This window comes from Schistocerca piceifrons, chromosome 5, assembly GCF_021461385.2.
Source record: "Schistocerca piceifrons isolate TAMUIC-IGC-003096 chromosome 5, iqSchPice1.1, whole genome shotgun sequence".
Taxonomy (NCBI): domain Eukaryota; kingdom Metazoa; phylum Arthropoda; class Insecta; order Orthoptera; family Acrididae; genus Schistocerca; species Schistocerca piceifrons.
In genome coordinates this window covers 470,671,930-470,698,739 of record NC_060142.1, presented here as the reverse complement: position 1 = coordinate 470,698,739, position 26,810 = coordinate 470,671,930, and the positions used below count along the sequence as shown (strand labels likewise).

The following is a 26,810-nucleotide window of genomic DNA, read 5'->3' as shown; positions in this document are numbered from 1 at the left end:
CTGTTTTCAATTGTATAATGCAATACTGTATAATACATGAATGTTTTCTTTATCTGTTTCCTGTCACGAGCACGAGTGACAACACATCAGCTGCAGAATCTTCATTGCAGCAACCAAAGGTGCTAAGCCCGAAATTGCAACTCACATGACAGCCAGAGATTACAAGAAGATCCTACTGTTTACTGTTGCCAACCTCTGATTCCCATAAATGAGAAATTTCCATTATAGAAAGCAAAAGAAATGAAAGATTTTATGTATGTGTAATGTAACTGTCACATCTTAATTTTCACTGGGGTTTGAGCCTTCATGAAGTATCACACACTGAAATTACCTGCTTTATTGTATATGTATATGTAAATCTTCAATGACAGTAAAGTACATTGCACAGACAGTTATTTGCCTGCAATGAAGATACATATTAAAGTAATGATGTGATTGTACACTGAATGATTCACTCATATCACGTTTTCAATCTACAGAACATATGTGAAGTACTGAGAAGAAAAGAAAAAATTATAATTATTTATGAGTTGCTCAATAAGGGCAATTAATATTTTTGCAGTTGACAACACAAATTTATTCTCTGAGAGGGTTGTGAGGAGGTGGGGAGTACAGACTGTAATCTATGCAACCATTTTATAGAAATATGCCATGCTTCACATTACAACTGAAGAACCTGAAAAATAAAAGGCAAGGGATTTATACTCTATCCTGAACCAGGAATATTAATGTGGCTTACACTCTGGAGGAAGATACAATTCTGAGCATGTTCTAATTAATACGTAAAATTCTTTGCATCAAGATTAACATTGCACAACATAGTGACTTCAATTCTTGAGTGATCACATGATACAAGGTCAACATTTCAAACAAAGTCCACTTTCATGTGCTTAGGTTTGAATCTCACTTACTGTAATTTTTTAAACTCTTTAGCAGGAGAATGAAAGCTGTCACAGAATCTATTTATTGTCATTCTACATTTTTTTTTTTTTGGGGGGGGGGGGGGGTGCGGGGGGGCATATGACACAGGTAAGAAATTTTGCTTAATATTGGATTCATGGGCTCAGTAGACAGACACGGCAATGCAAGAGTTCAAGTAAATGGCCAAATAAGCTAGCTGACTGGCACGGTGAAAGTTATTTGACCAAAGTGCACAATCCTGTACCAGCTATGTGACCTTTTTTTCCTGTTGCCATGTTAAGAATATCACTCTTGTGCTGTAAAACACACTTCTTTAAATATACCAAACACTGTAAGACTGAGTAGACGTATTGGTTGTGGGCCTGGTACACTTACTTATGGGTGTTCTAACAATTCCACCTGATTTGAAATGGATCATGCATCATGACCTTTAACCTGTTATATATAAGCATAGTGACCTAAACCATTTACAAACGAGCTATTTTGAGTGGTCCCTGACAAGTACAGAGAAACATGTCTAAATTGTCCTGCCAAGATGGCTGATTGCAGCGGCAAACCATGTTTACAGACTTTTCTTGCTGCTTGGATGTAAATTTCATTGTATCAGGGGACCCGTGAAAAACTTGGAACTTTTATAGTTTTAAATAATGACAGTATTTGAAATAAGTGTAGTCATCGGGATAGGGGTAGCTGTGGGTGAGAAGACATCTCTAAAAATGACTGAAAAACGTGAAACAATAATCATGAATTTATAATGCATCCTTGTATATACAGTCCCATGCTCTCTCTCTCTCCCTCTCCCCCTCCCCCTCTCTCCCCCTCTCTCTCTCTCTCTCTCTCTCTCTCTCTCTCTCTCTCTCTCTGGCAAATTGTAATCATGATCTTGAGCAAGTAAGTAAGAGTTTGTTTTGGGCCACATACTGTGTGGGAAATTTTGTTTCTTTTATGCAATCATGAGAGCAAAAGTGGATGCAGTGCATCTCTCGTGTCAATTGTGGAGATGAACACCTCGATTCCTGCACTTTGAGATACCTGTTTATTGCAACAGTTATTCGATGACAACTAAGTCCCATCTCGGAGATTTTCTGTGGACCACAGAACCTCGCCATGCAAGACAATGGTCATGTAGTCACTTGTCAAGGGAGACTCATAGAAAACAGACAGAGCTAAATGATAAAGGCACATATATATTGTGAGCTTCGTTAAAGTCGTATGCTACAGTAAAATCTTACATGGAACGTATATAACTGAGGTAAAATACATGTGTGATTTATTTATTTATTTTTATTTATTTATATAATAGAGGGAAACACTCCACGTGGGAAAAATATATCTAAAAACAAAGATGATGTGACTTATCAAACGAAAGCGCTGGCACGTCGATAGACACACAAACAAACACAAATATACACACAAAATTCTAGCTTTCGCAACCAACGGTTGCTTCGTCAGGAAAGAGGGAAGGAGAGGGAAAGACGAAAGGATGTGGGTTTTAAAGGAGAGGGTAAGAAGTCATTCCAATCTACATCTACATCTACATTTATACTCCGCAAGCCACCCAACGGTGTGTGGCGGAGGGCACTTTACGTGCCACTGTCATTACCTCCCTTTCCTGTTCCAGTCGCGTATGGTTCGCGGGAAGAACAACTGTCTGAAAGCCTCCGTGCGCGCTCTAATCTCTCTAATTTTACATTCGTGATCTCCTCGGGAGGTATAAGTAGGGGGAAGCAATATATTCGATACCTCATCCAGAAACGCACCCTCTCGAAACCTGGCGAGCAAGCTACACCGTGATGCAGAGCGCCTCTCTTGCAGAGTCTGCCACTTGAGTTTATTAAACATCTCCGTAACACTATCACGGTTACCAAATAACCCTGTGACGAAACGCGCCGCTCTTCTTTGGATCTTCTCTATCTCCTCCGTCAGACCGATCTGGTACGGATCCCACACTGATGAGCAATACTCAAGTATAGGTCGAACGAGTGTTTTGTAAGCCACCTCCTTTGTTGATGGACTACATTTTCTAAGCACTCTCCCAATGAATCTCAACCTGGTACCCGCCTTACCAACAATTAATTTTATATGATCATTCCACTTCAAATCGTTCCGCACGCATACTCCCAGATATTTTACAGAAGTAACTGCTACCACTGTTTGTTCCGCTATCATATAATCATACAATAAAGGATCCTTCTTTCTATGTATTCGCAATACATTACATTTGTCTATGTTAAGGGTCAGTTGCCACTCCCTGCACCAAGTGCCTATCCGCTGCAGATCTTCCTGCATTTCGCTACAATTTTCTAATGCTGCAACTTCTCTGTATACTACAGCATCATCCGCGAAAAGCCGCATGGAACTTCCGACACTATCTACTAGGTCATTTATATATATTGTGAAAAGCAATGGTCCCATAACACTCCCCTGTGGCACGCCAGAAGTTACTTTAACGTCTGTAGACGTCTCTCCATTGATAACAACATGCTGTGTTCTGTTTGCTAAAAACTCTTCAATCCAGCCACACAGCTGGTCTGATATTCCGTAGGCTCTTACTTTGTTTATCAGGCGACAGTGCGGAACTGTATCGAACGCCTTCCGGAAGCCAAGAAAAATAGCATCTACCTGGGAGCCTGTATCTAATATTTTCTGGGTCTCATGAACAAATAAAGCGAGTTGGGTCTCACACGATCGCTGTTTCCGGAATCCATGTTGATTCCTACATAGTAGATTCTGGGTTTCCAAAAACGACATGATACTCGAGCAAAAAACATGTTCTAAAATTCTACAACAGATCGACGTCAGAGATATAGGTCTATAGTTTTGCGCATCTGCTCGACGACCCTTCTTGAAGACTGGGACTATCTGTGCTCTTTTCCAATCATTTGGAACCCTCCGTTCCTCTAGAGACTTGCGGTACACGGCTGTTAGAAGGGGGGCAAGTTCTTTCGCGTACTCTGTGTAGAATCGAATTGGTATCCCATCAGGTCCAGTGGACTTTCCTCTATTGAGTGATTCCAGTTGCTTTTCTATTCCTTGGACACTTATTTCGATGTCAGCCATTTTTTCGTTTGTGCGAGGATTTAGAGAAGGAACTGCAGTGCGGTCTTCCTCTGTGAAACAGCTTTGGAAAAAGGTGTTTAGTATTTCAGCTTTACGCGTGTCATCCTCTGTTTCAATGCCATCATCATCCCGTAGTGTCTGGATAAGCTGTTTCGAGCCACTTACTGATTTAACGTAAGACCAGAACTTCCTAGGATTTTCTGTCAAGTCGGTACATAGAATTTTACTTTCGAACTCACTGAACGCTTCACGCATAGCCCTCCTTACACTAACTTTGACATCGTTTAGCTTCTGTTTGTCTGAGAGGTTTTGGCTGCGTTTAAACTTGGAGTGGAGCTCTCTTTGCTTTCGCAGTAGTTTCCTAACTTTGTTGTTGTACCACAGTGGGTTTTTCCCGTCCCTCACAGTTTTACTCGGCATGTACCTGTCTAAAACGCATTTTACGATTGCCTTGAACTTTTTCCATAAACACTCAACATTGTCAGTGTCGGAACAGAAATTTTCGTTTTGATCTGTTAGGTAGTCTGAAATCTGCCTTCTATTACTCTTGCTAAACAGATAAACCTTCCTCCCTTTTTTTATATTCCTATTAACTTCCATATTCAGGGATGCTGCAACGGCCTTATGATCACTGATTCCCTGTTCTGTACATACAGAGTCGAAAAGTTCGGGTCTGTTTGTTATCAGTAGGTCCAAGATGTTATCTCCACGAGTCGGTTCTCTGTTTAATTGCTCGAGGTAATTTTCGCATAGTGCACTCAGTATAATGTCACTCGATGCTCTGTCCCTACCACCCGTCCTAAACATCTGAGTGTCCCAGTCTATATCTGGTAAATTGAAATCTCCACCTAAGACTATAACATGCTGAGAAAATTTATGTGAAATGTATTCCAAATTTTCTCTCAGTTGTTCTGCCACTAATGCTGCTGAGTCGGGAGGTCGGTAAAAGGAGCCAATTATTAACCTAGTTCGGTTGTTGAGTGTAACCTCCACCCATAATAATTCACAGGAACTATCCACTTCTACTTCACTACAGGATAAACTACTACTAACAGCGACGAACACTCCACCACCGGTTGCATGCAATCTATCCTTTCTAAACACCTTCTGTACCTTTGTAAAAATTTCGGCAGAATTTATCTCTGGCTTAAGCCAGCTTTCTGTGCCTATAACGATTTCAGCTTCGGTGCTTTCTATCAGTGCTTGAAGTTCTGGTACTTTACCAACGCAGCTTCGACAGTTGACAATTACAATACCGATTGCTGCTTGGTCCCCGCATGTCCTGACTTTGCCCCGCACCCGTTGAGGCTGTTGCCCTTTCTGTACTTGCCCGGGAACGGAAAGACTTACCTTAGGGGGAAAAAAGGACGGGTATACACTCGCACACACACACATATCCATCCACACATATACAGACACAAGCAGACATATTAAAAGGCAAAGAGTTTGGGCAGAGATGTCAGTCGAGGCGGAAGTGCAGAGGCAAAGATGTTGTTGAATGACAGGTGAGGTATGAGTGGCGGCAACTTGAAATTAGTGGAGATTGAGGCCTGGTGGATAACGGGAAGAGAGGATATATTGAAGAGCAAGTTCCCATCTCCGGAGTTCGGATAGGTTGGTGTTAGTGGGAAGTATCCAGATAACCCGGACGGTGTAACACTGTGCCAAGATGTGCTGGCCGTGCATCAAGGCATGTTTAGCCACAGGGTGATCCTCATTACCAACAAACACTGTCTGCCTGTGTCCATTCATGCGAATGGACAGTTTGTTGCTGGTCATTCCCACATAGAATGAGTCACAGTGTAGGCAGATCAGTTGGTAAATCACGTGGGTGCTTTCACACGTGGCTCTGCCTTTGATCGTGTACACCTTCCGGGTTACAGGACTGGAGTAGGTGGTGGTGGGAGGGTGCATCGGACAGGTTTTACACCGGGGCCGGTTACAAGGGTAGGAGCCAGAGGGTAGGGAAGAAGGTTTGGGGATTTCATAGGGATGAACTAAGAGGTTACAAAGGTTAGGTGGACGGCAGAAAGACACTCTTGGTGGAGTGGGGAGGATTTCATGAAGGATGGATCTCATTTCAGGGCAGGATTTGAGGAAGTCGTATCCCTGCTGGAGAGCCACATTCAGAGTCTGACCCAGTCCCGGAAAGTATCCTGTCACAAGTGGTTCTTCTGTGGGAGTTTCTGGGTTTGAGAGGATGAGGAAGTGGCTCTGGTTATTTGCTTCTCTACCAGGTCGGGAGGGTAGTTGCGGGATGCGAAAGCTGTTGTCAGGTTGTTGGTGTATTGGTTCAGGGATTCTGGACTGGAGCATATTCGTTTGCCACGAAGACCTAGGCTGTAGGGAAGGGACCGTTTGATGTGGAATGGGTGGCAGCTGTCATAATGGAGGTACTGTTGCTTGTTGGTGGGTTTTAATGTGGACGGACGTGTGAAGCTGCCCATTGGACAGGTGGAGGTCAACGTCAAGAAAAGTGGCATGGGATTTGGAGTAGGACCAGGTGAATCTGATGGAACCAAAGGAGTTGAGGTTGGAGAGGAAATTCTGGAGTTCTTCTTCACTGTGAGTCCAGATCACGAAGATGTCATCAATAAATCTGTACCAAACTTTGGGTTGGCAGGCCTGGGTAACCAAGATGGCTTCCTCTAAGCGACCCATGAATAGGTTGGCGTACGAGGGGGCCATCCTGGTACCCTTGGTTGTTCCCTTTAATTGTTGGTATGTCTGGCTTTCAAAAGTGAAGAAGTTGTCGGTCAGGATGAAGCTGGCTAAGGTAATGAAGAAAGAGGTTTTAGGTAGGGTGGCAGGTGATCGGCATGAAAGGAAGTGCTCCATCGCAGCGAGGCCCTGGACGTGCGGGATATTTGTGTATAAGGAAGTGGCATCAATGGTTACAAGGATGGTTTCCGGGGGTAACAGATTGGGTAAGGATTCCAGGCGTTCAAGAAAGTGGTTGGTGTCTTTGATGAAGGATGGGAGACTGCATGTAATGGGTTCAAGGTGTTGATCTACGTAGGCAGAGATTCGTTCTGTGGGGACTTGGTAACAAGCTACAATGGGGCGGCTGGGATGATTGGGTTTGTGAATTTTAGGAAGAAGGTAGAAGGTAGGGGTGCGGGGTGTCGGTGGGGTCAGGAGGTTGATGGAGTCAGGTGAAAGGTTTTGTAGGGGGTCTAAGGTTCTGAGGATTCCTTGAAGCTCTGCCTGGACATCAGGAATGGGATTACCTTGGCAAACTTTTGTATGTGGTGTTGTCTGGAAGCTGACGCAGTCCCTCAGCCACATACTCCCGACGATCAAGTACCACGGTCGTGGAACCCTTGTCTGCCGGAAGAATGATGATGGATCGGTCAGCCTTCAGATCACGGATAGCCTGGGCTTCAGCAGTGGTGATGTTGGGAGTAGGATTAAGGTTTTTTAAGAAGGATTGAGAGGCAAGGCTGGAAGTGAGAAATTCCTGGAAGGTTTGGAGAGGGTGATTTTGAGGAAGAGGAGGTGGGTCCCGCTGTGATGGAGGACGGAACTGTTCCAGGCAGGGTTCAATTTGGATAGTGTCTTGGGGAGTTGGATCATTAGGAGTAGGATTAGGATCATTTTTCTTCGTGGAAAAGTGATATTTCCAGCAGAGAGTATGAGTGTAGGACAGTAAATATTTGACAAGGGCTGTTTGGTTGAATCTGGGAGTGGGGCTGAAGGTGAGGCCTTTGGATAGGACAGAGGTTTCGGATTGGGAGAGAGGTTTGGAGGAAAGGTTAACTACTGAATTAGGGTGTTGTGGTTCCAGATTGTGTTGATTGGAATTTTGAGGTTTTGGAGGGAGTGGAGCTGGAAGTGGGAGATTGAGTAGATGGGAGAGACTGGGTTTGTGTGCAATGAGAGGATGTTGAGGTTTGCTGGAAAGGTTGTGAGGGGTGAGTGAGTTGCCTTTCCAGAGGTGGGAAACCAGGAGATTGGATAGTTTTTTGAGGTGAAGGGTGGCACGCTGTTCTAATTTGCGGTTGGCAGGTAGGAGGATGCTCTGAACAGCCGGTGTGGATGTGGGAGAGGAAAGATTGAGGACTTTTATTAAGGATAGGAGTTGACGGGTGTGTTCATTGGCTGAGTTGATGTGTAGGATAAGGATTAGGTGGGTGAGGGCAATGGATTGTTCAGTTTGGAACTGGTATAGGGACTGATGGAAAGAAGGGTTGCAGCCAGAGATGGGAACTTTAAGTGTGAGGCCAAATGTCAGACAAGCCTTTCCGCTCCCGGGATTGGAATGACTCCTTACCCTCTCCTTTAAAACCCACATCCTTTCGTCTTTTCCTCTACTTCCCTCTTTCCTGACGAAGCAACCGTTGGTTGGAAAAGCTAGAATTTTGTGTGTATATTTGTGTTTGTTTGTGTGTCTATCGACGTGCCAGCGCTTTCGTTTGGTAAGTCACATCATCTTTGTTTTTATTTATTCTTTGACAAAGTACATTGTATGGATCAAGACATATTTTCATTTCATGCACCAACAGGTACATAGTATTTACTGTCTACTGTTTAACAAAAATATAGTTTATTACAAAATTATTCTAGGGCTATTTCATACTAAATTAGGTTTTGTTCAATTTTTCTTTTGATACAATAATAGTATTGCAATTGTTTTGAGCTGTAGTGCACATAAATTCATTTACACTGTAATAACAGTTTTCTGTTAGAAAACTTTTGACACATTTTTTGAATATATTTTTATTGTTTATTTCTCTCAATAATGAAATGAGTTTTTCAAGGGCTTTTGGTCCAGCATATGATGGCTTTTTGTTTTGTGTAGGCTCATGGAAGAGGTTCTATTTTCTTGTGTCATGGTTGTGTTGTGTGTTGTTATCTCTAGTATTGGGAGAATATTTGAATTTTGTCCAACAGAGAAATTCGTATAGGTATGTACTGGGTAATGTTAGTATTTTGTGAGCTTTAAATGCTGGTTTACATGAATCTTTCCATTTAAGGTTGGCTATCATTTTTATGGCTCTTTTTTGTAATTTAAATATTTTATTAATGTTTGTTTTCGAGGTACCTCCCCACAAAGTTATGCCATAACTTAATGTCGTATGAATTAGCACCTGAATTTATTTTGTAGTACTGGTTTTTAAGATTTCCAGCTGGCATAGACTTGAAATCTAAAAAAAAAAAAATATTGCCTCAAGATAGTCCAGTTAAACTGTTAAGAGAGATAAAGGGTGACAATTACCGAACTATATGGGTAGGGTGGGGTGGGGTGGTGGAGGGGAAGATACATAAATGACATGTTCAATATCCCTGCCACCATTGGCTATGATGTGGTTCAGAGGAATAGCAAAATTCTGCATGACCCACTGCATGACCCACAGAAGTGTGGGAATATCAATGCTGTCGAGGAGCTCCTAAATGGCTGTTTTCAGCTCCCCAATGGTTTTGTGGTTATTGCTGTGCACTGTGTCTTTAATATAGTCTCACAAAAAGGACATGTATGTGATCAGATCTAAATAAAATGGAAGCCAATCGAGGCCCATGCCAGTGACTTCTGGGTACCCCAGAGCCAGAATCCGGTTCCCAAAGTGCTCCTGCATGAAATCAAACAATCTCCTGCTTCAGTGGGGTCAAGTTCTGTCTTGAATGAACCACATCTTGTCAAAATCATGGATAGTTTGGATAATGGTGATGAAACCATCTCCCAAAACCTTTACATACCATTCGACAGTCACCATGCCATCGAGGAATATTGCACCTATTATTCTGTGACCGGACTTTGCGCAACACAGAGTCGCCTGTTGAGGGTGAAGAGATGTCTTGAACATGAAATGTGTATTCTCAGTCCCCCAAATGACCCAATTTTGCTTACTGATGATCCCATCCAAATGGAAGTGGGCTTTGTCACTAAACCATACACATAAATGTATACTAATTCTGTGGCCAACCATGCAGTTTGAATGTCCTAATGCAAATCGTTCAGAAGTTATGATGATTTTATTTAATATCTTTCAATAATTGTCATCATTAAGTAACAGTGACCACAAAAGCTTGTAACCTATATAGACCACCTCCATAAGACACCTGAACAATGGCAGGTGCCTTACATTCCAAATTTTCAACAAAATTCTTTACATAGCACTAAAGCACTCAGTGTACATGATATTGATGTAAGAATGTAATCTACATGTACTTTTTGTTTTTCATTTTCTTTAAAGGATACAAAAATGTTAGTTGATTTAGTTACCCTTGAAAAGCCTACATGACTTAAGACGAGATTCATTAAATACAATCCTGCACTTTGAAGCATTTGCACCTGCCAACTAGTTTATAGTGACCGCAAAATGCAGTTTTAATAGCCAACTGCCTTCTTGTCAATTGGAAAGGCATGCTTGGAGCAGAGGGTGTTAAGTTTATCCACAGTACTACAATAGTTTTCCTTGTTTTAATCAACTGAGCATGAATTGTAAAAGGGGGCTTGTGCTACACTTCTGCACTTTTATAGCTGTAAATAATGACAGTATTTGAAATAAGTTAGTGAGATATGGGTAGTTGGTGACAATGGCAAATATGTTCATCATTCCAGAAAGTATATTTGTTTAAAAAAGTCAGCTTGTACTATGAGCATGGGATAATGGTCATAGTTATTGGTTCAAATGGCTCTGAGCGCTATGGGACTCAACTGCTGTGGTCATAAGTCCCCTAGAACTTAGAACTACTTAAACCTAACTAACCTAAGGACATCACACACATCCATGCCCGAGGCAGGATTCGAACCTGCGACCGTAGCGGTCGTGCGGTTCCAGACTGTAGCGCCTTTAACCGCTCGGCGGTCATAGTTATTATCTATGACAAAGCTGTATACAATTTATCCAGTTAATAAGTATTTCAAAACAAATAAAATGGTATTTGCTATAAGATAATATGAAAAGGGAATCTCTTATTCATGACTGATAAGTTAGTTTTGTAAAACATAAGTATGAAGCTAGGCACTTTCTTCCATTACAATTTTCCATAAATAGCATGTTTAAGCATAAATCAGTATGCAATGTCAGAAGCCAGTTAAAAAACATTTCTAATGATATCTCATTCATTCCTTTACAATTAGGATAGAGACTTGATTACATGTATTGAGTGTGTGTGTGTGTGTGTGTGTGTGTGTGTGTGTGTGTGTGTTTAAACTAATAGAGTATTCTGCAACAAATATATTAAGACACCTGTCAGTTCCCTTGAGAGCGTCATAGGAGGGAACTAGAGAGTACAGATTACCCCCATTCATGACGTGGACAATAAAACATATCTCCATAGACAGTGTGTTATAACTGACATTCAGCTATTGCAAAAGTTTAGAAGACGTTCTCTGTTGAGAAATAGCTGCAGAGTAGTTCGTTTTTATCTAAAAGTCAAGAAAACATTACTAAATGTTGCTCACAATTCATTTTCAACACAAATGAAATTCTGTGTTTACTTATGGAGTACATGTTCCTAGGCTGAAGGGAATCCTTCATAATTATTTGGCAATAAAAATTATATTTGATGTTAACTCCAGCCACACACATATAACCTGATCCAAGTTCTGTGATAGGTAGAGATGCATATCGAGTTCAATGTGTTTGCCTTAATGACATGCTTGCAATAAAATCATAAATTTGAATTACAATACAGCGACAGTATATAACAATTTTTGCACATGAAGTTTGAAAGAGAACACATTCTGCAGACTTGTACACTAGGTTTAATATATCACACTGCACTGGACAGAGTCCGTCTCCATAGAGTAGCGGTAGCGTTACCAACTACCATGCAAGGGGGCCTGGGTTTGATTCCTGGACTGGGTATTCTGTGTCCTTCATTATCATTTTCATCATAATTGACACGCAAGTCGCCGCAAATGGCGTCAACTAAAAAGACTTGCAAATACGGTGGACTAACCTTGAAAGGAAATATCCCGGCCAATAAATGCCATACGATCATTTCATTTCACTGGACAGCTAAAGAATATAACTTATTCTCACTAATAAACAACTCAGCACATAAGGAAATTAGTATAAATCACGGATATATTTGTCGTTACTCAGAAGAAACACTCTTCAGCCAAAATGAATAATCATGCAAAGAAATTCTACTTACAGATGAGAGCTGACCCCAGCACAAAGGAAATTCTCTCTCTCTGCTAACAAGAAGAGATCCCCAGGGGAGTGGTCAATTTTTTGAAACTGCCTGCATGGTATTGTATGTTAGAGTCCCAGGCATCATACTCTGCAGCCATTCTCTCGTGCATCCTTGTTTGCTAGCACTCAACAATTTTCTAGCATTCAACAAAAAGAAATTTTGTAATCTCTTTGGATTCACAACAGCTTTAAACCACGCAACAATTACAAAATAGTGCCATAGTCTAATAGTTTAGTTCTTTGGTATCTGTGCTGAAAGTTGTGGTTGTAATTCCATCAGATGCACTAATCCTCTCCCATGTCATTTTAATTGTTATTTCAACTTTTTTTATTTGCAGTTATTTTTTATTCCTTTTATTCTTTTTTCATTTGCAAATCTCTGCCTATGTGATTTGAATTATTTTCACATATTTGCTTTGGTTCATTTTCTGCTTTTGCTTCATTTTATGTGTTTGTCTATGTTACAGCAACCATTATTCCTTTCACTCATTTTGCTTGAATTTCATTTATTTATGAAAACTCTTTCCATTTAAATATATATCTGCATTATTTTGCCCATGGTGTGAATAGAATTTGTTTTAAATATTTGTATGATGATAACCGTCTGAAAAAATAGACATCAAGCAACGAAAAATAAATTTCTAACATTACTGCAAGGCAAATGTAAATAGATTATATAGTCTTCTTTTTTAAACAGTAGACTGGTGTTTCCATAAATTTAAATATTATGATAGACACATAAAAATAATTAAAATCACATGGACAAAGATTCCAAATGAAAAAAAAGAATAATGCAAAGTAAAAAATGAGGGTAAACAAAACATTTACTTGACGATTAAAATGGTGCAGCAAAGGATTAGAAGTGCAAAATATTATTCAGGGCTTTAAAAAAGTATTCTATATATTGAGAGGTGGTGATATGGATCAAAACAAGACAAAAATACTTGGTAAACATGGGCTCTAAAACATATATCTTAAGAGCTATGAGCACCTCTTTTCCTCCACCTCCACTACTGTGAAACATCTTTCTTTTACCACACAAGTGCTCACAACTCTTAAGGTATGTATTTTCCCATGTTTACTGAACCTTTTTGCTTTGTTTTGGCCCATACTACCACCTCTCACAATACAGAATACTTTTTTTAACTCTTTGGATTGAAACCAATTGACTGAATAAAAATAAAAAGTCACAGTCATAAAAAAAGGAGATTTCAGCCAAGAGGGTTGAAACTAACAAATTTCAACACACAAACCAAATAAATTAACTACTATATTATGGTGCCATTTTGTTATTGTTATTTTTAAGGCTGCTATGAACCATAATGAATTATGAAATTATGTTTTGGGATTATTTGTAAAAGAGGACCCACCAGAGTGAACAGCTGCAGAGCATGATGCCAGGGACCGTAGCCTACACCGCCCGACAGGTGGTTTCAACATGGCGATGCAACCACTGCAGACCTCTCCTTGTACGTACAATTTTTTTTAGCTTTATTTGATGAATCTCAAAATAACAAGCAGGGAATTTTAACTGTGTCTTTTTATAAACTTTCCCACAAATAGAACAGGATCAATAAATGAGATGCTAAATATTTTTAAAGACGAGAATAAAGAGCCTGGCATTTGTGCCAAAAAGTTCAAATGATCATTACATTAAACGAAACAGTGAATCTGACTTAAGTAAAAGCAACTATAAACATAACCAGAAAAAAATCCAAGTAATGAAGATGTTATGAATCTAACATTAGAATTCTACCTAATAATTATTGAGTTCACGCCTCACGTACCGAAATTTAGATTTGTCATAAAAACATGCCAAGCCTTCTGTTATCTTGGTTCCTTTAACTTTGAAAGTTCCATTGTATCTGGTTGAAAGAAGCGGAAGCAAATGATCTTGATACACACTTTTGTCAACTTCCTGCAGACACATGATGTCAACATTGTAACCTTAAAAATCAAGCATGTAATTAACAATAAAAATTAACAAAGCACATTAAGAAAGTATATAAATGACCCTGACTATAATATGTTGAGACACAAAACATTAAAAACTTGTTTCTAAGTTATGGATTCAAAACAAAGAGTTTCTGAAGTTCTTAACGTGGTTACAGAGAAGGTAAATGCTTAACTATGCCAATGCTAAAATTAGGTTAATGGCAACCTAGAATCAGTAGAAAATCACATGACTTATGTGGGGATAATCAGATTTTCTATTAGTCTATTTGCTGTAATTCATATATCTTTTTTGCCTCTCTTCACTTACTACTTTTGCACTTTTTTATTTCCTTGTATGTTCTCTGGTAGCAGGTGAATATTATGTACTTGAGTCAGTGTTAGTTGATCCCTGAGAGCTTCACTAGGCTCAGCATGATAGCTTCATGGATTTGCCTCTGCCAATAATGTAAAGCAATTTTGTAAATATCTCTACAGCAATGCCTCAGTGTTGTCACAGTTCTTTAGAAGGCTACTATTTTTGCCTGCAGCCATTAGCCCTTTGCAGGTGATGAAACCGGGCAACAGTTCTGTGAGCTGTCAGGGATCAACTTGTGACGACTCAACTATGGCTCTCCCACTTCTGGTTAGTCTTATTCCATTTTTTCTAGGTAGAAAATAAACAAAAAAATTAATCTTGCATCTTTCAGCAAATAGGTTTCACATACCTTCCTAGATATTTTTGTGGGATTACAGTTTAATTCCTACTGAAACAGTTTCCAAATATGTGTAGTTATGATGAAGTAATGACTGTAGGGTAGATGAAAATATAACTCCCATTCCTTAAATGAATTCAATCAACTGGAGATATTAGTAAATTTATACTGAGAGAGTAGCTACGGGAAATGGATAGCAAGGCCACTGGAACACTAGAGGAGTTAGAAAATAGGTGTAAATGGAAGGGCAACTCCATTAATAGATCAGAACATCACAAAAATATGTCACAGATAGGCACAACAAAAAGCCTGTCAGTAAATGAACATTTCGCCAACAAGGCTTTCATCATAGATTGACCTCCCCCCCCCCCCCCGCCCCCCCACACACACACACATACATGCACACACACGTGCACGTGCAGTCTCTGGCTCCTGAGGCCACACTGCAAGCAGCAGGAGCGGCAGCACATGATGGGAGATGCAACTGGGTGAAGGAGATAAGGAGGAGGCTGGGGCAGGGAGGGGGAGAGATGCAGGTTAGGGGAGGGGAACAGTAAAGTGCTGCTTGTGGGTGCACACAGGGATGAGGAGGAGAGGGGTATGGAATTCATGTGCAGTCAGAAGGTTAGACGGAGAGCGGAGGACTGTTAGTGGAAAAGGGGAGAGGTAAAAAGATTGTGGGTGCATTGATAGAATAGAGGACTGTGTAGTGCTAGAATGGGAACAGCTGTCTGTCCACATGAATGGCCACCGCAAACAGTGACCAAGAAACAGCTGGATCACCCCATTGCTGAGCATGTTGCCCAACACAACGTTCTGCTGTTCAATGACTGCTTCACAGCCAGTGCCATATGAATCCTTCCCATCAATGCCAGCATTTCTGAACTGCGCACGTCGCAACTCTCCCTGAAACATATCCTACGTTCCCGTAACCCTCCAGGCTTCAATCTTTGTTAATCTTTGGCCTTACCCTCTAGCCCCTTCCCTGTTCCCATTCTGGCACTATACAGTCTTCTATTCTGTCAACACATCCACAGAAGTTTTACCTCTCTCCTTTTCCGCTAACCCTTTCTTGACCTTCATCAACCTCCTGACTGCACGTAGCTGCCCAACCCTATCTCCATTTCATCCCTGCATGTTCCCACAAGCAGCACTTTACTGCCCACCCCTATCCTGCTATCCCTCCTCCTTCTCCCTGCCCCAGCCACCTCCTCCTTACCTCTACCAACTGGCTGGGTCTCCCATCATGCACTACTGTTCCTGCCACTTGCAGTGTAGCCTCAGCAGCCAGAGACTTCGGTCTCGAGCGAATGTGTGCGTGTGTTTTTTCTATCTCCAACGAAGGCCTTGATGGCTGAAAGCTCATTTCCTGACAGTCTTTTTGTTGTGCGTATCTGTGACTCAGCGTGAGTGTGAACTTCTAAGGGACCAAACTGCTGAGGTCATCGGTCTATCTGCAACTCAGCATCTCTGCTATATGGTGAGTGGCAAATATCCTTTCCAGAATATTGTTACATTCCATCCTGGGATTTTCCATTGTTGAATTTTTACCACTTCTTCATTTGTAAAAATATTTAATTTGGTATCTAGATGCTGCAAGAAGAAATTTGTGTTGCTAGTTATGTTATACATATAACCAAATTTACAAAAATTTATAAGTAACTGCACCCAATTTCTTTAGGAGCTTAGTATGTTCCTTTTGTTTCATTTCAATATAGTCTGAGGCCAAAATATGAGCAAATGTGCAGGACAGGAGAAGAGGCTGGGGCAAGGAGGAGGGGGGGATGAGAGGGTAGGGATGGGAAAGAGGGGAGGTTAGGCAACTGGGAAGGAGGGGGGGAAGGATGGAAAAGGTGAGAAGTGGAGGAGGGGAAAAAAGATTGTGAGTGCCTTGGTGGGATAGAAGATTGTGTATGGCTGGAGTGGGAGCAGGGAAGGTGATAGGTGCGTGAAGGACAGGGACTAAGGAAGGTCGAGGCCTGGGGGGTTATGGGAATTGACGATATAGTGCAGGGAGAGTTCCCATCTGCGCACAGCCTTATATTCCACCAATGCACTCACAGTCTTTTTACCCCTCTTCTACTTCTCTCCTATTCCCCCTCGCCTCCCAACCTCTCAATTACACCTAGCTGCCCCATCATGTCCACTCCACATCACTGTCTGCTCCCACAAGCAGCACTTTACTGTCCTCCACTGCTAATGGCTTACTATGACATGAATCCCGCATTAATAAAGGAAAATTTTGCCTGCTATCAGTGGAAACTAATAGCACCAACTGCCAGTTTTCTTCCCTTTCAGAAAATGGAAAAAGTTTTCCTTTTCTTTTGGGATTGGGGCACGATACTTTAAGGAGTAAAATTTTATTTTTCTTTTGTCATTGTTCTGTGGCACCATTAGACACTCAAATACTTTAGCTACAATGTACATCCTATTCTTTAATTTCATTGAATATTTGAGTAAAAATGCATTCAATGGAGAGCAACCACTCATGATGCTTGTTCAATTTCAGAGTCGTCAAATTAGCAAACTGCTGATATGCATTACACAACTTCTTCAGGCATAACGAAACCAGTAAGAAGCAGGCAAAAACAAATAAAGCTCAGAATTACAGAGTTTCAGTGCCGCCTTCACCATTTTGCTCATTTGACACCAAAGTAAAGAATGGTTGGAACATAAGACGGAGCTCGAGTAGTGCTTCTCTGCATACAGCATTCATGTTGGACCTCACTGTTCATTTCTCTTATCTTGCATTGGAGTAAAAATCTTTAGACTGTACAGAAAATTTCTTCCTTAAGCAGAGTCACAAACTATGACCTTTGCTGATCTATTGAATAAATTAAATGAATATTATTGATCTCAGATATACATGACTGCTGCTCACTACAAATTTTTCAGAAAACATAGACAACCAAACTAGTCCTATCATGAGTTGATAGTAAAACTTAAAGGTGTGGCTACAAATTTCAAATTTAATTGTATTTGTGGAGCATTATTTCAGGAAAAAAATGCTTCATGATGCCATTGTCCAAAATATAACAGACAACAGAATGAGAGCAGAAATCTTAATGCATTGCAATCATTGTCTGTGTGAAATCTTACAAGTGACTGAAGCTCAATAAGGAGATTTCGTGAAGTTAGATTTTCACACTGTGTGCGCCAAGTGTTCTCCATTGATCTGCAACTTGCAAAGAGTTCATGCTGCTCAACACCATAAGCATAAAGAATTCTCAGTGTCACTGAGCCAGCACATCAGCTTTCGCACGCCAAAGTTATGTGCTTAAAGCTTCATAATGCACAACTGCAACCAACACATTTTCCACCAAGTACAATGCTGATGTCATAAAATCAGACACACTCTGCAAGTGTGCTTATTGGAGAACCATACAGTGAATTCACTTCCATGTAGACCTCAACTGGAGAAAATGTAAATAAATATGATTTCACAGTCTGAATTCAACTCAATCTAACAAGCAAAAAAATCACACAAAGCTCATCTCTGAATGTGTCTCGCAAAACTTCAGTATCAAATAGCCAAATCAACTCTCCCCAAACAGACTAAAACCAAATTGTGCACTCCACCAAGATGCAAAGGGTAACCATCTCTCAGGAAAGAGCACCAACACCCAAATTTAAAGGAACCATCTCAAACTGATCATTACTGTACAAACTTCCAATCAAAATGTGAAATTTCAGCTACACACAAAACCTTCAGCAATAAAATCTGAATCTCACAACTTTTAAAGGTGACATAATCTGTGTTTTCAGGCTGCATAAACTACAAACGAAACACAAAAATACAACCAATGTAATGACATTCTCTGTAGCTCAGTCATATCTGGAATGGTCACATTTGATTCATTCGGTCTGGGAATTCAAGGTAATGTACATGCACTCAGTTACTAGACGTCATATGAGCTTTAAAAAATTATGTGATGAATATCATTTGTTCAATGGCATGCTAGGTTATGGGCAGGATTTCCGACCCCCTATTACACTTACAGATAATGTCAAACCTAAATTTTACAGAGCATGTCAAGTACCACCCACTATTTAAAAAGAAGCAGCAACTGAACTGAAAGGATTGGAATAAATCTGAATCCTGCAACCCATTTCATCAAGCCAATGAGCATCTCCTCCGATAATCACTGGGAAAACAAGTGAGAAAATTAGGATCTCTGCAGATTTCAAAGCCACTGTAAATGGTCAAACACTGATAGTCTCATTCCCACTACCACATACTGAAGAAAAGATTTAGCAGACGCTTACCTGCAACATCCTCTTGATGATGAAACAAGGAAATTCATGGTAATTAATCCACATGAAGGCTCACATCAGTATCAATGCCTTCCCCTTTGAAAGTACCTCATCTCCTGCTCTGTTCCAACATTTATTTGAACAAGTGATGACAAAGATTCTGTTATGCTCTAATTATTTGGATAATATAATAGTGTCCAGAAATGCACCAGAAGAACACCTCAGTGATTTATAATGTCTTTTTTAGGTTTTAAGAGATGCAGGATCGAAATGAAATCTGCCAAAATGCTCATTAACACAGAAATTGAATATCTGGGACATACTGATGCTCAGGGTGCATATCCCATTACCAAACATTTCAAGGCTGTCTGAAAATTACCTTCTCCTAACAATGTCCAGGAACTGCAAGCAGTTCTTGCACAGATTAATCGTTATGTAAGCTTTATTCTGGATCACCTCAAATGTAAAAATGTTCCTTTAAAACTTACTTCAGAATCTGAATAATCATTTCAGAAATTACAGGGTGCTTTGAAGTTTCCTAGCAGATTAAAACTGTGTGCCAAACCATGACTCAAACTCTGAACCTTTGCCTTTCACAACAACTGCTCTAGCAAATGAGTTACCCAAGCATGACTCACAACCCAGCCTCAGAGTTTTGCTTCCACCACTATCTCAACTACTAGCTTCCAAACTTCATAGAAGTTCTTCTGGAAAACTTGCGGGACTAGAACCCCTGGAAGAACAGGTATATTCTAAAGGATGTTTTGTATAGCCAAAGTTATCCAATACATTTCAATCCAAGCAAAGCAGTAGCATTGGAAGTCGTTGCTACTTCATATGGAATTAATGCAGCTTTATCACACAAGATTGGGAATATCGAGTATGCCATTGCATTAAAGTCATAAATTTTGAACAAGGGTAAACTAAATTACAGCAGAAAAAGAAGTGTTGGCAATCATTTATGAAGTTACAAAGGGCCATTAGAATCTGCATGGCAGAAGACTTTTTTCTCGTGACTGATCACAAATGTTTAACTGTATTTTTCCATTCGGCAACCAGATCAAATGGTTCAAAAGCTACAACATTGGTCACTACTTCTTCCTAATTAAATATGATATTATTTACCGGCCCACTTCAAAGCAAGCAAACACATATATATACTCATTCTTGCTTTCTATTCGGCAATAATCTGGAATTCAGTGCATCAGAAGTACCTTGTTTTCAAATATATCAGTCTGAATCAGAAGCCCTACAAGCTTTCCTCACTGATCATTGGTGAATCACTAAAGCTACAGAAAATGATCTATCATTACATTTTGCTCAAAAATTACATTCAGTTGGACTGGCCTCATAATATGAATTATATCTTGGAAACAATGGGTTGATGGTACTGTGGACAATGAAATAGTTTTTACATTTTAAAAAAAAATGATGTAAATCTGTTACATATAATGGATGAATAAACTAGTGTAATAATTCCTGAAGCATTACAATGTAATATTTTATATGTCTCACACAGAGGACAGCTTGGGTATGGTCACAACAAAATATCTAGCACACCAACATTGCAATTGGCACAGAATGGACAAACAAATCAAATTGATGATTTCAGACTGCCACACTTACATGGAAAAACAGATACCATTTCAACAACAATTTTTCAGTTGGACACAATCTGGTGGTTCTGGTCAAAACATTCATATCGATTGTGCTGGTCTCTTCTGGAACACACAATTCATAATCATTGTCATTTTTGGTAAAAATCCTTGTCATCCCCATGATTTCAACAACCAGTGCTGGCACTATCAGGCCACTCACTCTTGTTTTCTGTCTAAATTTTGCCTCAAGTCACTATTTCACACAGTGGTCTTCAGCTATTGACCATGGAGTTTGACTGACTGTCAATAAAATGGAATTCAGCCTATCAGAATGGCTCCATTCTCTTCTTAGTCAAATTGCAAAGCAGAGCACTTTGTATGCACTTTCAAGTGTCACAGGACAAAACTTCATGCTCTGCACACAAGAGAAAATGCTTTATTATTATATGTCAGTACTTACTGCACAATGCCAATCAGAGAGAAATCCCTGGCAGAATTGTTGCATGGTCATCATCATCTAACTTTAATGCATTTACTGCATCACTGGAGCACTACTTCAGAGGTAAGTTTCACAACGGTATCTCACAAAATGACAAAGTCTTCTACTGAGTGTTCAACAAGCCACATAACTGGAAGCCAGGAATTGTCATTCAGATGATTGGTTGAGCAAACTCTACAATTCTGGGCATAACAGAACGTACCAACAACACCAAAACCAACTTCAATTTTATGAATATGTTAACCATGCCATAGATTTTAATTTTTCAGAGCTGTTGCTAGAAAATCAGTCTGCTGCCTGTGCACAGCCATTGCCAATACCACAGGTCCAATCACACAAGTTACCCAAAGATGCAAAGTCGATGGAACACAATCCCTGCTACCCACCCCACTGTGCTGCAGCTTTCTACACAGCAATTGTCTTAGCCACCAAGGCAGCATCCATCTCTGCTATCAGGTAAACCCTTTTTATAGATATCAAGTCATCATCACCATCAGTGCCTTCTTTATCAGCACTAATGCTTCCATCTCCCATAACTGTGGATGTGCATAATATTCCCGGTTTTTCAGCAGATGTTTCCAGAAATTCGCAAGATGAATGTTCAGCCACGTGTTAGATGATGCCATCTGCCATATTCACTCATCCACTGTCATCACTTTCACTACAGCACAGTCATCCACATCAACACATCAGCAGTGTTTACACTGACTACACATGACTCTGCTTGTGTGCTACTCTGGAGTCAGGCCTATATGGCAACTCCAGCTGGCAGTCAGACATCACCTTGCTCACTGTGGAACCTCCATCACTTGTTGCAAGACTGCTGAATGGCACTACATCTGGAGATAGAGGTTGCTGCTGATGGCCCTGCCCTCGACACAGCAACAGAACAAGCAATATTCATCTGCACCTCTTTGTAAGCTGGAAGAAGACATGACAAATCTCCGAAGACTGCTATCAATGCCTGTGCCACAATCATCAATTAATATAACTGACTAGTCAGCGTACCAAGCACAGTACGCAATTAGATACACAACTGCAAAAGCAAAAGATGAAGTTTTGTAATTTCAATTACTTGCCTTTGAAGCCTGGCTACATGTAAATACTATAAATGAAAGTGTGTGAACTTAACCCATGCAACTTTACATCTCTGTGTTTGTAGTATAACAGTCTACCTTAAATATATACGCACAGACATAAAAAACCTTTCACACCTAGTTAGACTAGCAACTAGTACTCCGAACAGCAGATTGATTTCATATGGAAAGAAAAAAAAAAAAAAAAATTTTAGTCTGTTATACGAAGTTGGTTGGTTGATGTGGGGAGATGGGACCGAACAGAGAGGTCATCAGTCCCAGTAGATTAGTGAAGGATGGAGAAGGAAGTCAGCCATTCCCCTTCAAAGGAACCATCCTGGCATTTTCCTGAAGTGATTTCGGGAAATCACAGAAAACCTAAATCAGGATGACTGGACAAGGCTTTGAATTGCAATCCTCCCACATGCAAGTCCAGTTTGTTACCACTACACCACCTCACTTGGTTTACAAGATATAAAGTTGGTAGTAAACTGAAGAGAAAATGTCCTAGAACTGATACAGATCCCAGCACCATATGTGAATCCTTCAACAACATTTCAGTAAATTATAATAAATGAGTGACTGGTCACCACTAAGTACAACACCTAGTATGATAGGTTTTAAACGGTGCGAAAAACTTAACGTCCCTAAAAATTTATACACTTACTGGAATGGGAAGAGGTTCACACTAAAGTAATAATGGTCTGTAATCGTGCTGCACAACCCTCTTATTCAGTCAGTCTCTTGATGAGGGTTGATTTCCAGCTTCATAAAAAGGTTAAACAAGATGAAATGGAGAACTATAATTCTATGTCATTGTTGCCAGTTTTCTCACTAGTATTTGGATGAGCTATGTGTGATTAGAAAGAAAATTATGATTCATATCACAGCATTGTTCTACACTGTGAACATGCATTTACAGGAGGCTGCAGCACATCCCATGCAACAGGATAAATGAACTGGACACAAAAGTCAGTACTGTCTTGGATGCAAAGATGGTGTGGCTTCACATAGCTTCACTGTAGACTATGAGCTGCTTCTCCACAAACTACTAAGTGGGGATTTTCGAATAAAGTCTCTTTATTGCATGTATTCGTCTTTAGCAAATAGAAAGCAAAGAATACTTGTACATGACAGTGGCAATAAATCCCTTTCTGGCTGGTGTAACATAACTGACCAAGAGTAATAACAAAGTTCAAAGGATTGCATTTCAATACAAATTTATTAAACATTGAAATTTTTTGTTCATAATGTAAACAAGTTTTAGTTACTAGTTTCTGATATGAGAAGGGAACTTCAATTTTGCATAAATTAATGAAGATTTAAGATGGGAGTCACTACTGTTGTACACAAGTGGAATGTTAATTTAGTTTTAATAAAAACTTAAATACTATAATAACAATTATTCAAAAAATTAATAATGCAGAATTTAAACTGGAACACTGTAATTTATGAAACTATTTCATGTTGTGTCTTTTTATTTCAGGAAGTTAACATGTGAGAACTGCTAAAGGTTTCAGCATAAAAAGAAAGAATGCCAGAGAGAGAGAGAGAGGGGGGGGGGAGGGAGGGAGGGAGGGAGGGAAGGAGGGAGGAAGAATGAAACCAGAACATCTGTAGTGATCAAACATGGACAATAGTGAACATCATTCTTGAAATCATAAATGTAAGTACCCCTTGTAAAAGTACCTTTTCCTTCTCAAATTACTAATATTTGCGGAACTCCTCAGTTGAGGGAAACACAGCTTTTGTTAAAACTTTAATTTTTCGTCCTCATTGACAGCAAGAAAGCTACACTGGAAAAGCACAAAATTAGGATTCCACAAGTTTCAATATTAGGATCATGACTATTTTTGTGTTATATGAGAAAGCTGTCTGAGAAAGGGACAGAGATGGTGCATAAAATGTTTGCAGCTTTACTCTGAATTCCCACACTAGTGAGACTATGAGGATTCGAGACCTATAATAGGTATTGATTCCGAATAGTCTTATTCTCACTGGTGCGGAAATACAGAGTAAAGTTGTGAGCATTTAGCGATGAATGTATGTGTTTATGGATAGGAATGTAGATAGTGTGACACGTGGAAATTTGGGTCAGTTTGGGAGGTGTGTATGGATAGCCTAAGTTGTCAATGCGACTACTCACAATAAGCAGGAAATCTGGGTTTGAATCCCGGTCTGGCAAAAATTTTCACGTCACCAATAAGCAATACATCTACACCTATAGACTTAACAAAGCTGAAACCAACTTACTGAATTCAGTGGATTTATTTTAAATTCATTTAATATATGGCACTGCAGAAGGATGTTCAAAATTCAGTATTAAGCAGATACTTCGGGAACTAAGGACATAGAACAAAAATAATTTGAAACTCAACTTTGGAAAAACAGAATTGTTCATTTGACCACAAAACAATCTGTACAATATAGAAATGAAATAACCTTTATGAGCAAAAATCTGGATACTGCAAGCAGTGACAAAATGTTTATGAGTAATCAAATACACAGCATACTGGCACAATTGAACATTCTCATTTATGTCATAGACATCTCAAATGAATCGCTGATTTACTTATAAAAAATTATATTATGCATATTTTGATTCCCTCTTTAGGTATAGAATAATATTATGGTGGTCTGAGAAGCATGATATTTACAAGTAAAATCTGGAAGCAGAAATTTGACCAAAATCTAAAAGATATTGAATCAGACCTGAAAAACTACCTCAAAAGCAAATGCTATTATAGTGTAGAATACTTCTTAAGCATTAACCATGTAAAATTTTGTCTGTAAGTACCTGTACATATCCACAAATTTACTCGTGTTTTTTTTTTATGTTGTCTTACAAATCATTTATATCACACTTTTTGATTGTATGCTGTACATAATGTGACACTAAAAAGTGGAGCTGACCTGACTAACCTAAAATCAAATGCAATTCAAAAGTGGTATAGGACTGTCATGCTCTATATCATTTCTTGATCGTTCAATAAACCAGAGTTAGATTCTTTTTTGTTCCAAGTGATTTGTTCATTCTTAAGTCCATTTCACATTTGGTTCCTTTTGAAAGAAGGCTTTAAGGATCAAAATCATGTTATTCTTGACAAATTCTAATGGCATTTTTGGATCATACCTGAAATTTCCCACTGAGGAGATATTCTTAAGATTTTGTTCTATCTACACACCAACATTGCCTGTTATTAATTAGTAGTATGATTTGCAAAGATTTGTCAGTTTTTGTAACTCTTCACAGATTATAAAAAGAAGAAGGGAAGTATGAAGACATACAGCAAAGGTAATATAGAGAAAGGTAGCTTTTTTATAGATCTCTTCCAGAACAGATGTTCAAAACATGGACACCAGAAGAAAAATTACATTCCCTTGGGGTCTAAAATTATTAGGCATGTTGTTGTTGTCTTCAGTCCAAAGACTGGTTTGATGCAGCTCTGCATGCTACCCTATCTTGTGCAAGTGTCTTCATCTCTGAGTAACTACTGCAGCCTACATCCGTCTGAATCTGCTTAGTGTATTCATCTCTTGGCCTCCCTCTATGATTTTTACTCTCCACACTTCCCTCCAATACTAAATTGGTGATCCCTTGATTCTTCAGAGTGTGCCGTACCAACCAATCCCGTATTCTAGTCAAGTTATGCTGCAAATTCCTCTATTCAGTATTATTGGGCATACAGTGTCTTAAAACTGATGCCATATTTACTCATAAGTGACATTTAATCTATCTTAAAACAAAAGAATCATAAAAATGCTGCTGAGGTGAAGAGTAACTGAAATTCGTGAAATTAACAGACACAGTAAAGCTGATAGAGTATACACAGAAAGGTATTGTGTACATACACTATCAGATCAAAAGTATCCGGACACTCCCATATAATGTGGAACTGACCATTAGATTTCAAGAAAGACAGAGCTACCAATACAAAAAGAAGTGCGGAGTATTGTGTTGTCAGTAGAGAAGCCGTAAAGTATCCGGACACTCCCATGTAATGTGGAACTGACCATTAGATCTCATGAGAGACAGAGCTACCAATAGAAAAAGAAGTGCAGAGTATTGTGTTGTCAGTAGAGAAGCCGTATCAGCAGAATTGGTCAATCAGGAAAGTGCAGTGACTTTGAATGTGGACCTGACATTGGATGTCAACTGAATAACAAATTCATTAGGGACATCTCAACACTTCTAAAGCTACCTAAGTGATGTGTTTATGAAATAGAAGTGTGAAGAAACAACTACTGCAAAGCCACAACTAGGCAGACTTCATGTACTGATGGACAGGGGCCGTTGAGCATTGCACAAAGTTAGCTGAAGAAATCACTCTTAAGTCTTTAAGTGCTAACCAGCAGTCCACCTGGCACAATCACTATGCGTCATGACTTAAAAATGAAATACAATATATCTTTGACTATCTGATAGAAGGATTTGGGTTTGGCAAATGCTGGAGAATGTTACTAGCCTTCACGAGTAGTATCAAAAGTTCATGGTACGGGGGCATTTTTGCTCATTAGGGAGTGTCCCCTCATTCTGCTTAAGAAAATGGTAAATGTGGAATCTGATTTTGTCCATTATAAATGGTCTTTCTGAGAGCCTGTGACTG

General features: G+C 39.6%; 1 protein-coding gene across 2 annotated transcripts in view; it reads right to left on the bottom strand.

Moving 5' to 3' along the window:
• The window catches only part of LOC124798018 (2',5'-phosphodiesterase 12-like), a 164,143-nt gene that overhangs the window by 95,728 nt on the left and 41,605 nt on the right, over window positions 1–26,810 (bottom strand). For both annotated transcript variants that reach the window (XM_047261219.1, XM_047261220.1), the window contains exon 3: window positions 13,916–14,075. In XM_047261219.1, coding sequence (XP_047117175.1) covers window positions 13,916–14,075 — 160 coding nt within the window. The remainder of the gene's footprint in view (window positions 1–13,915; window positions 14,076–26,810) is intronic.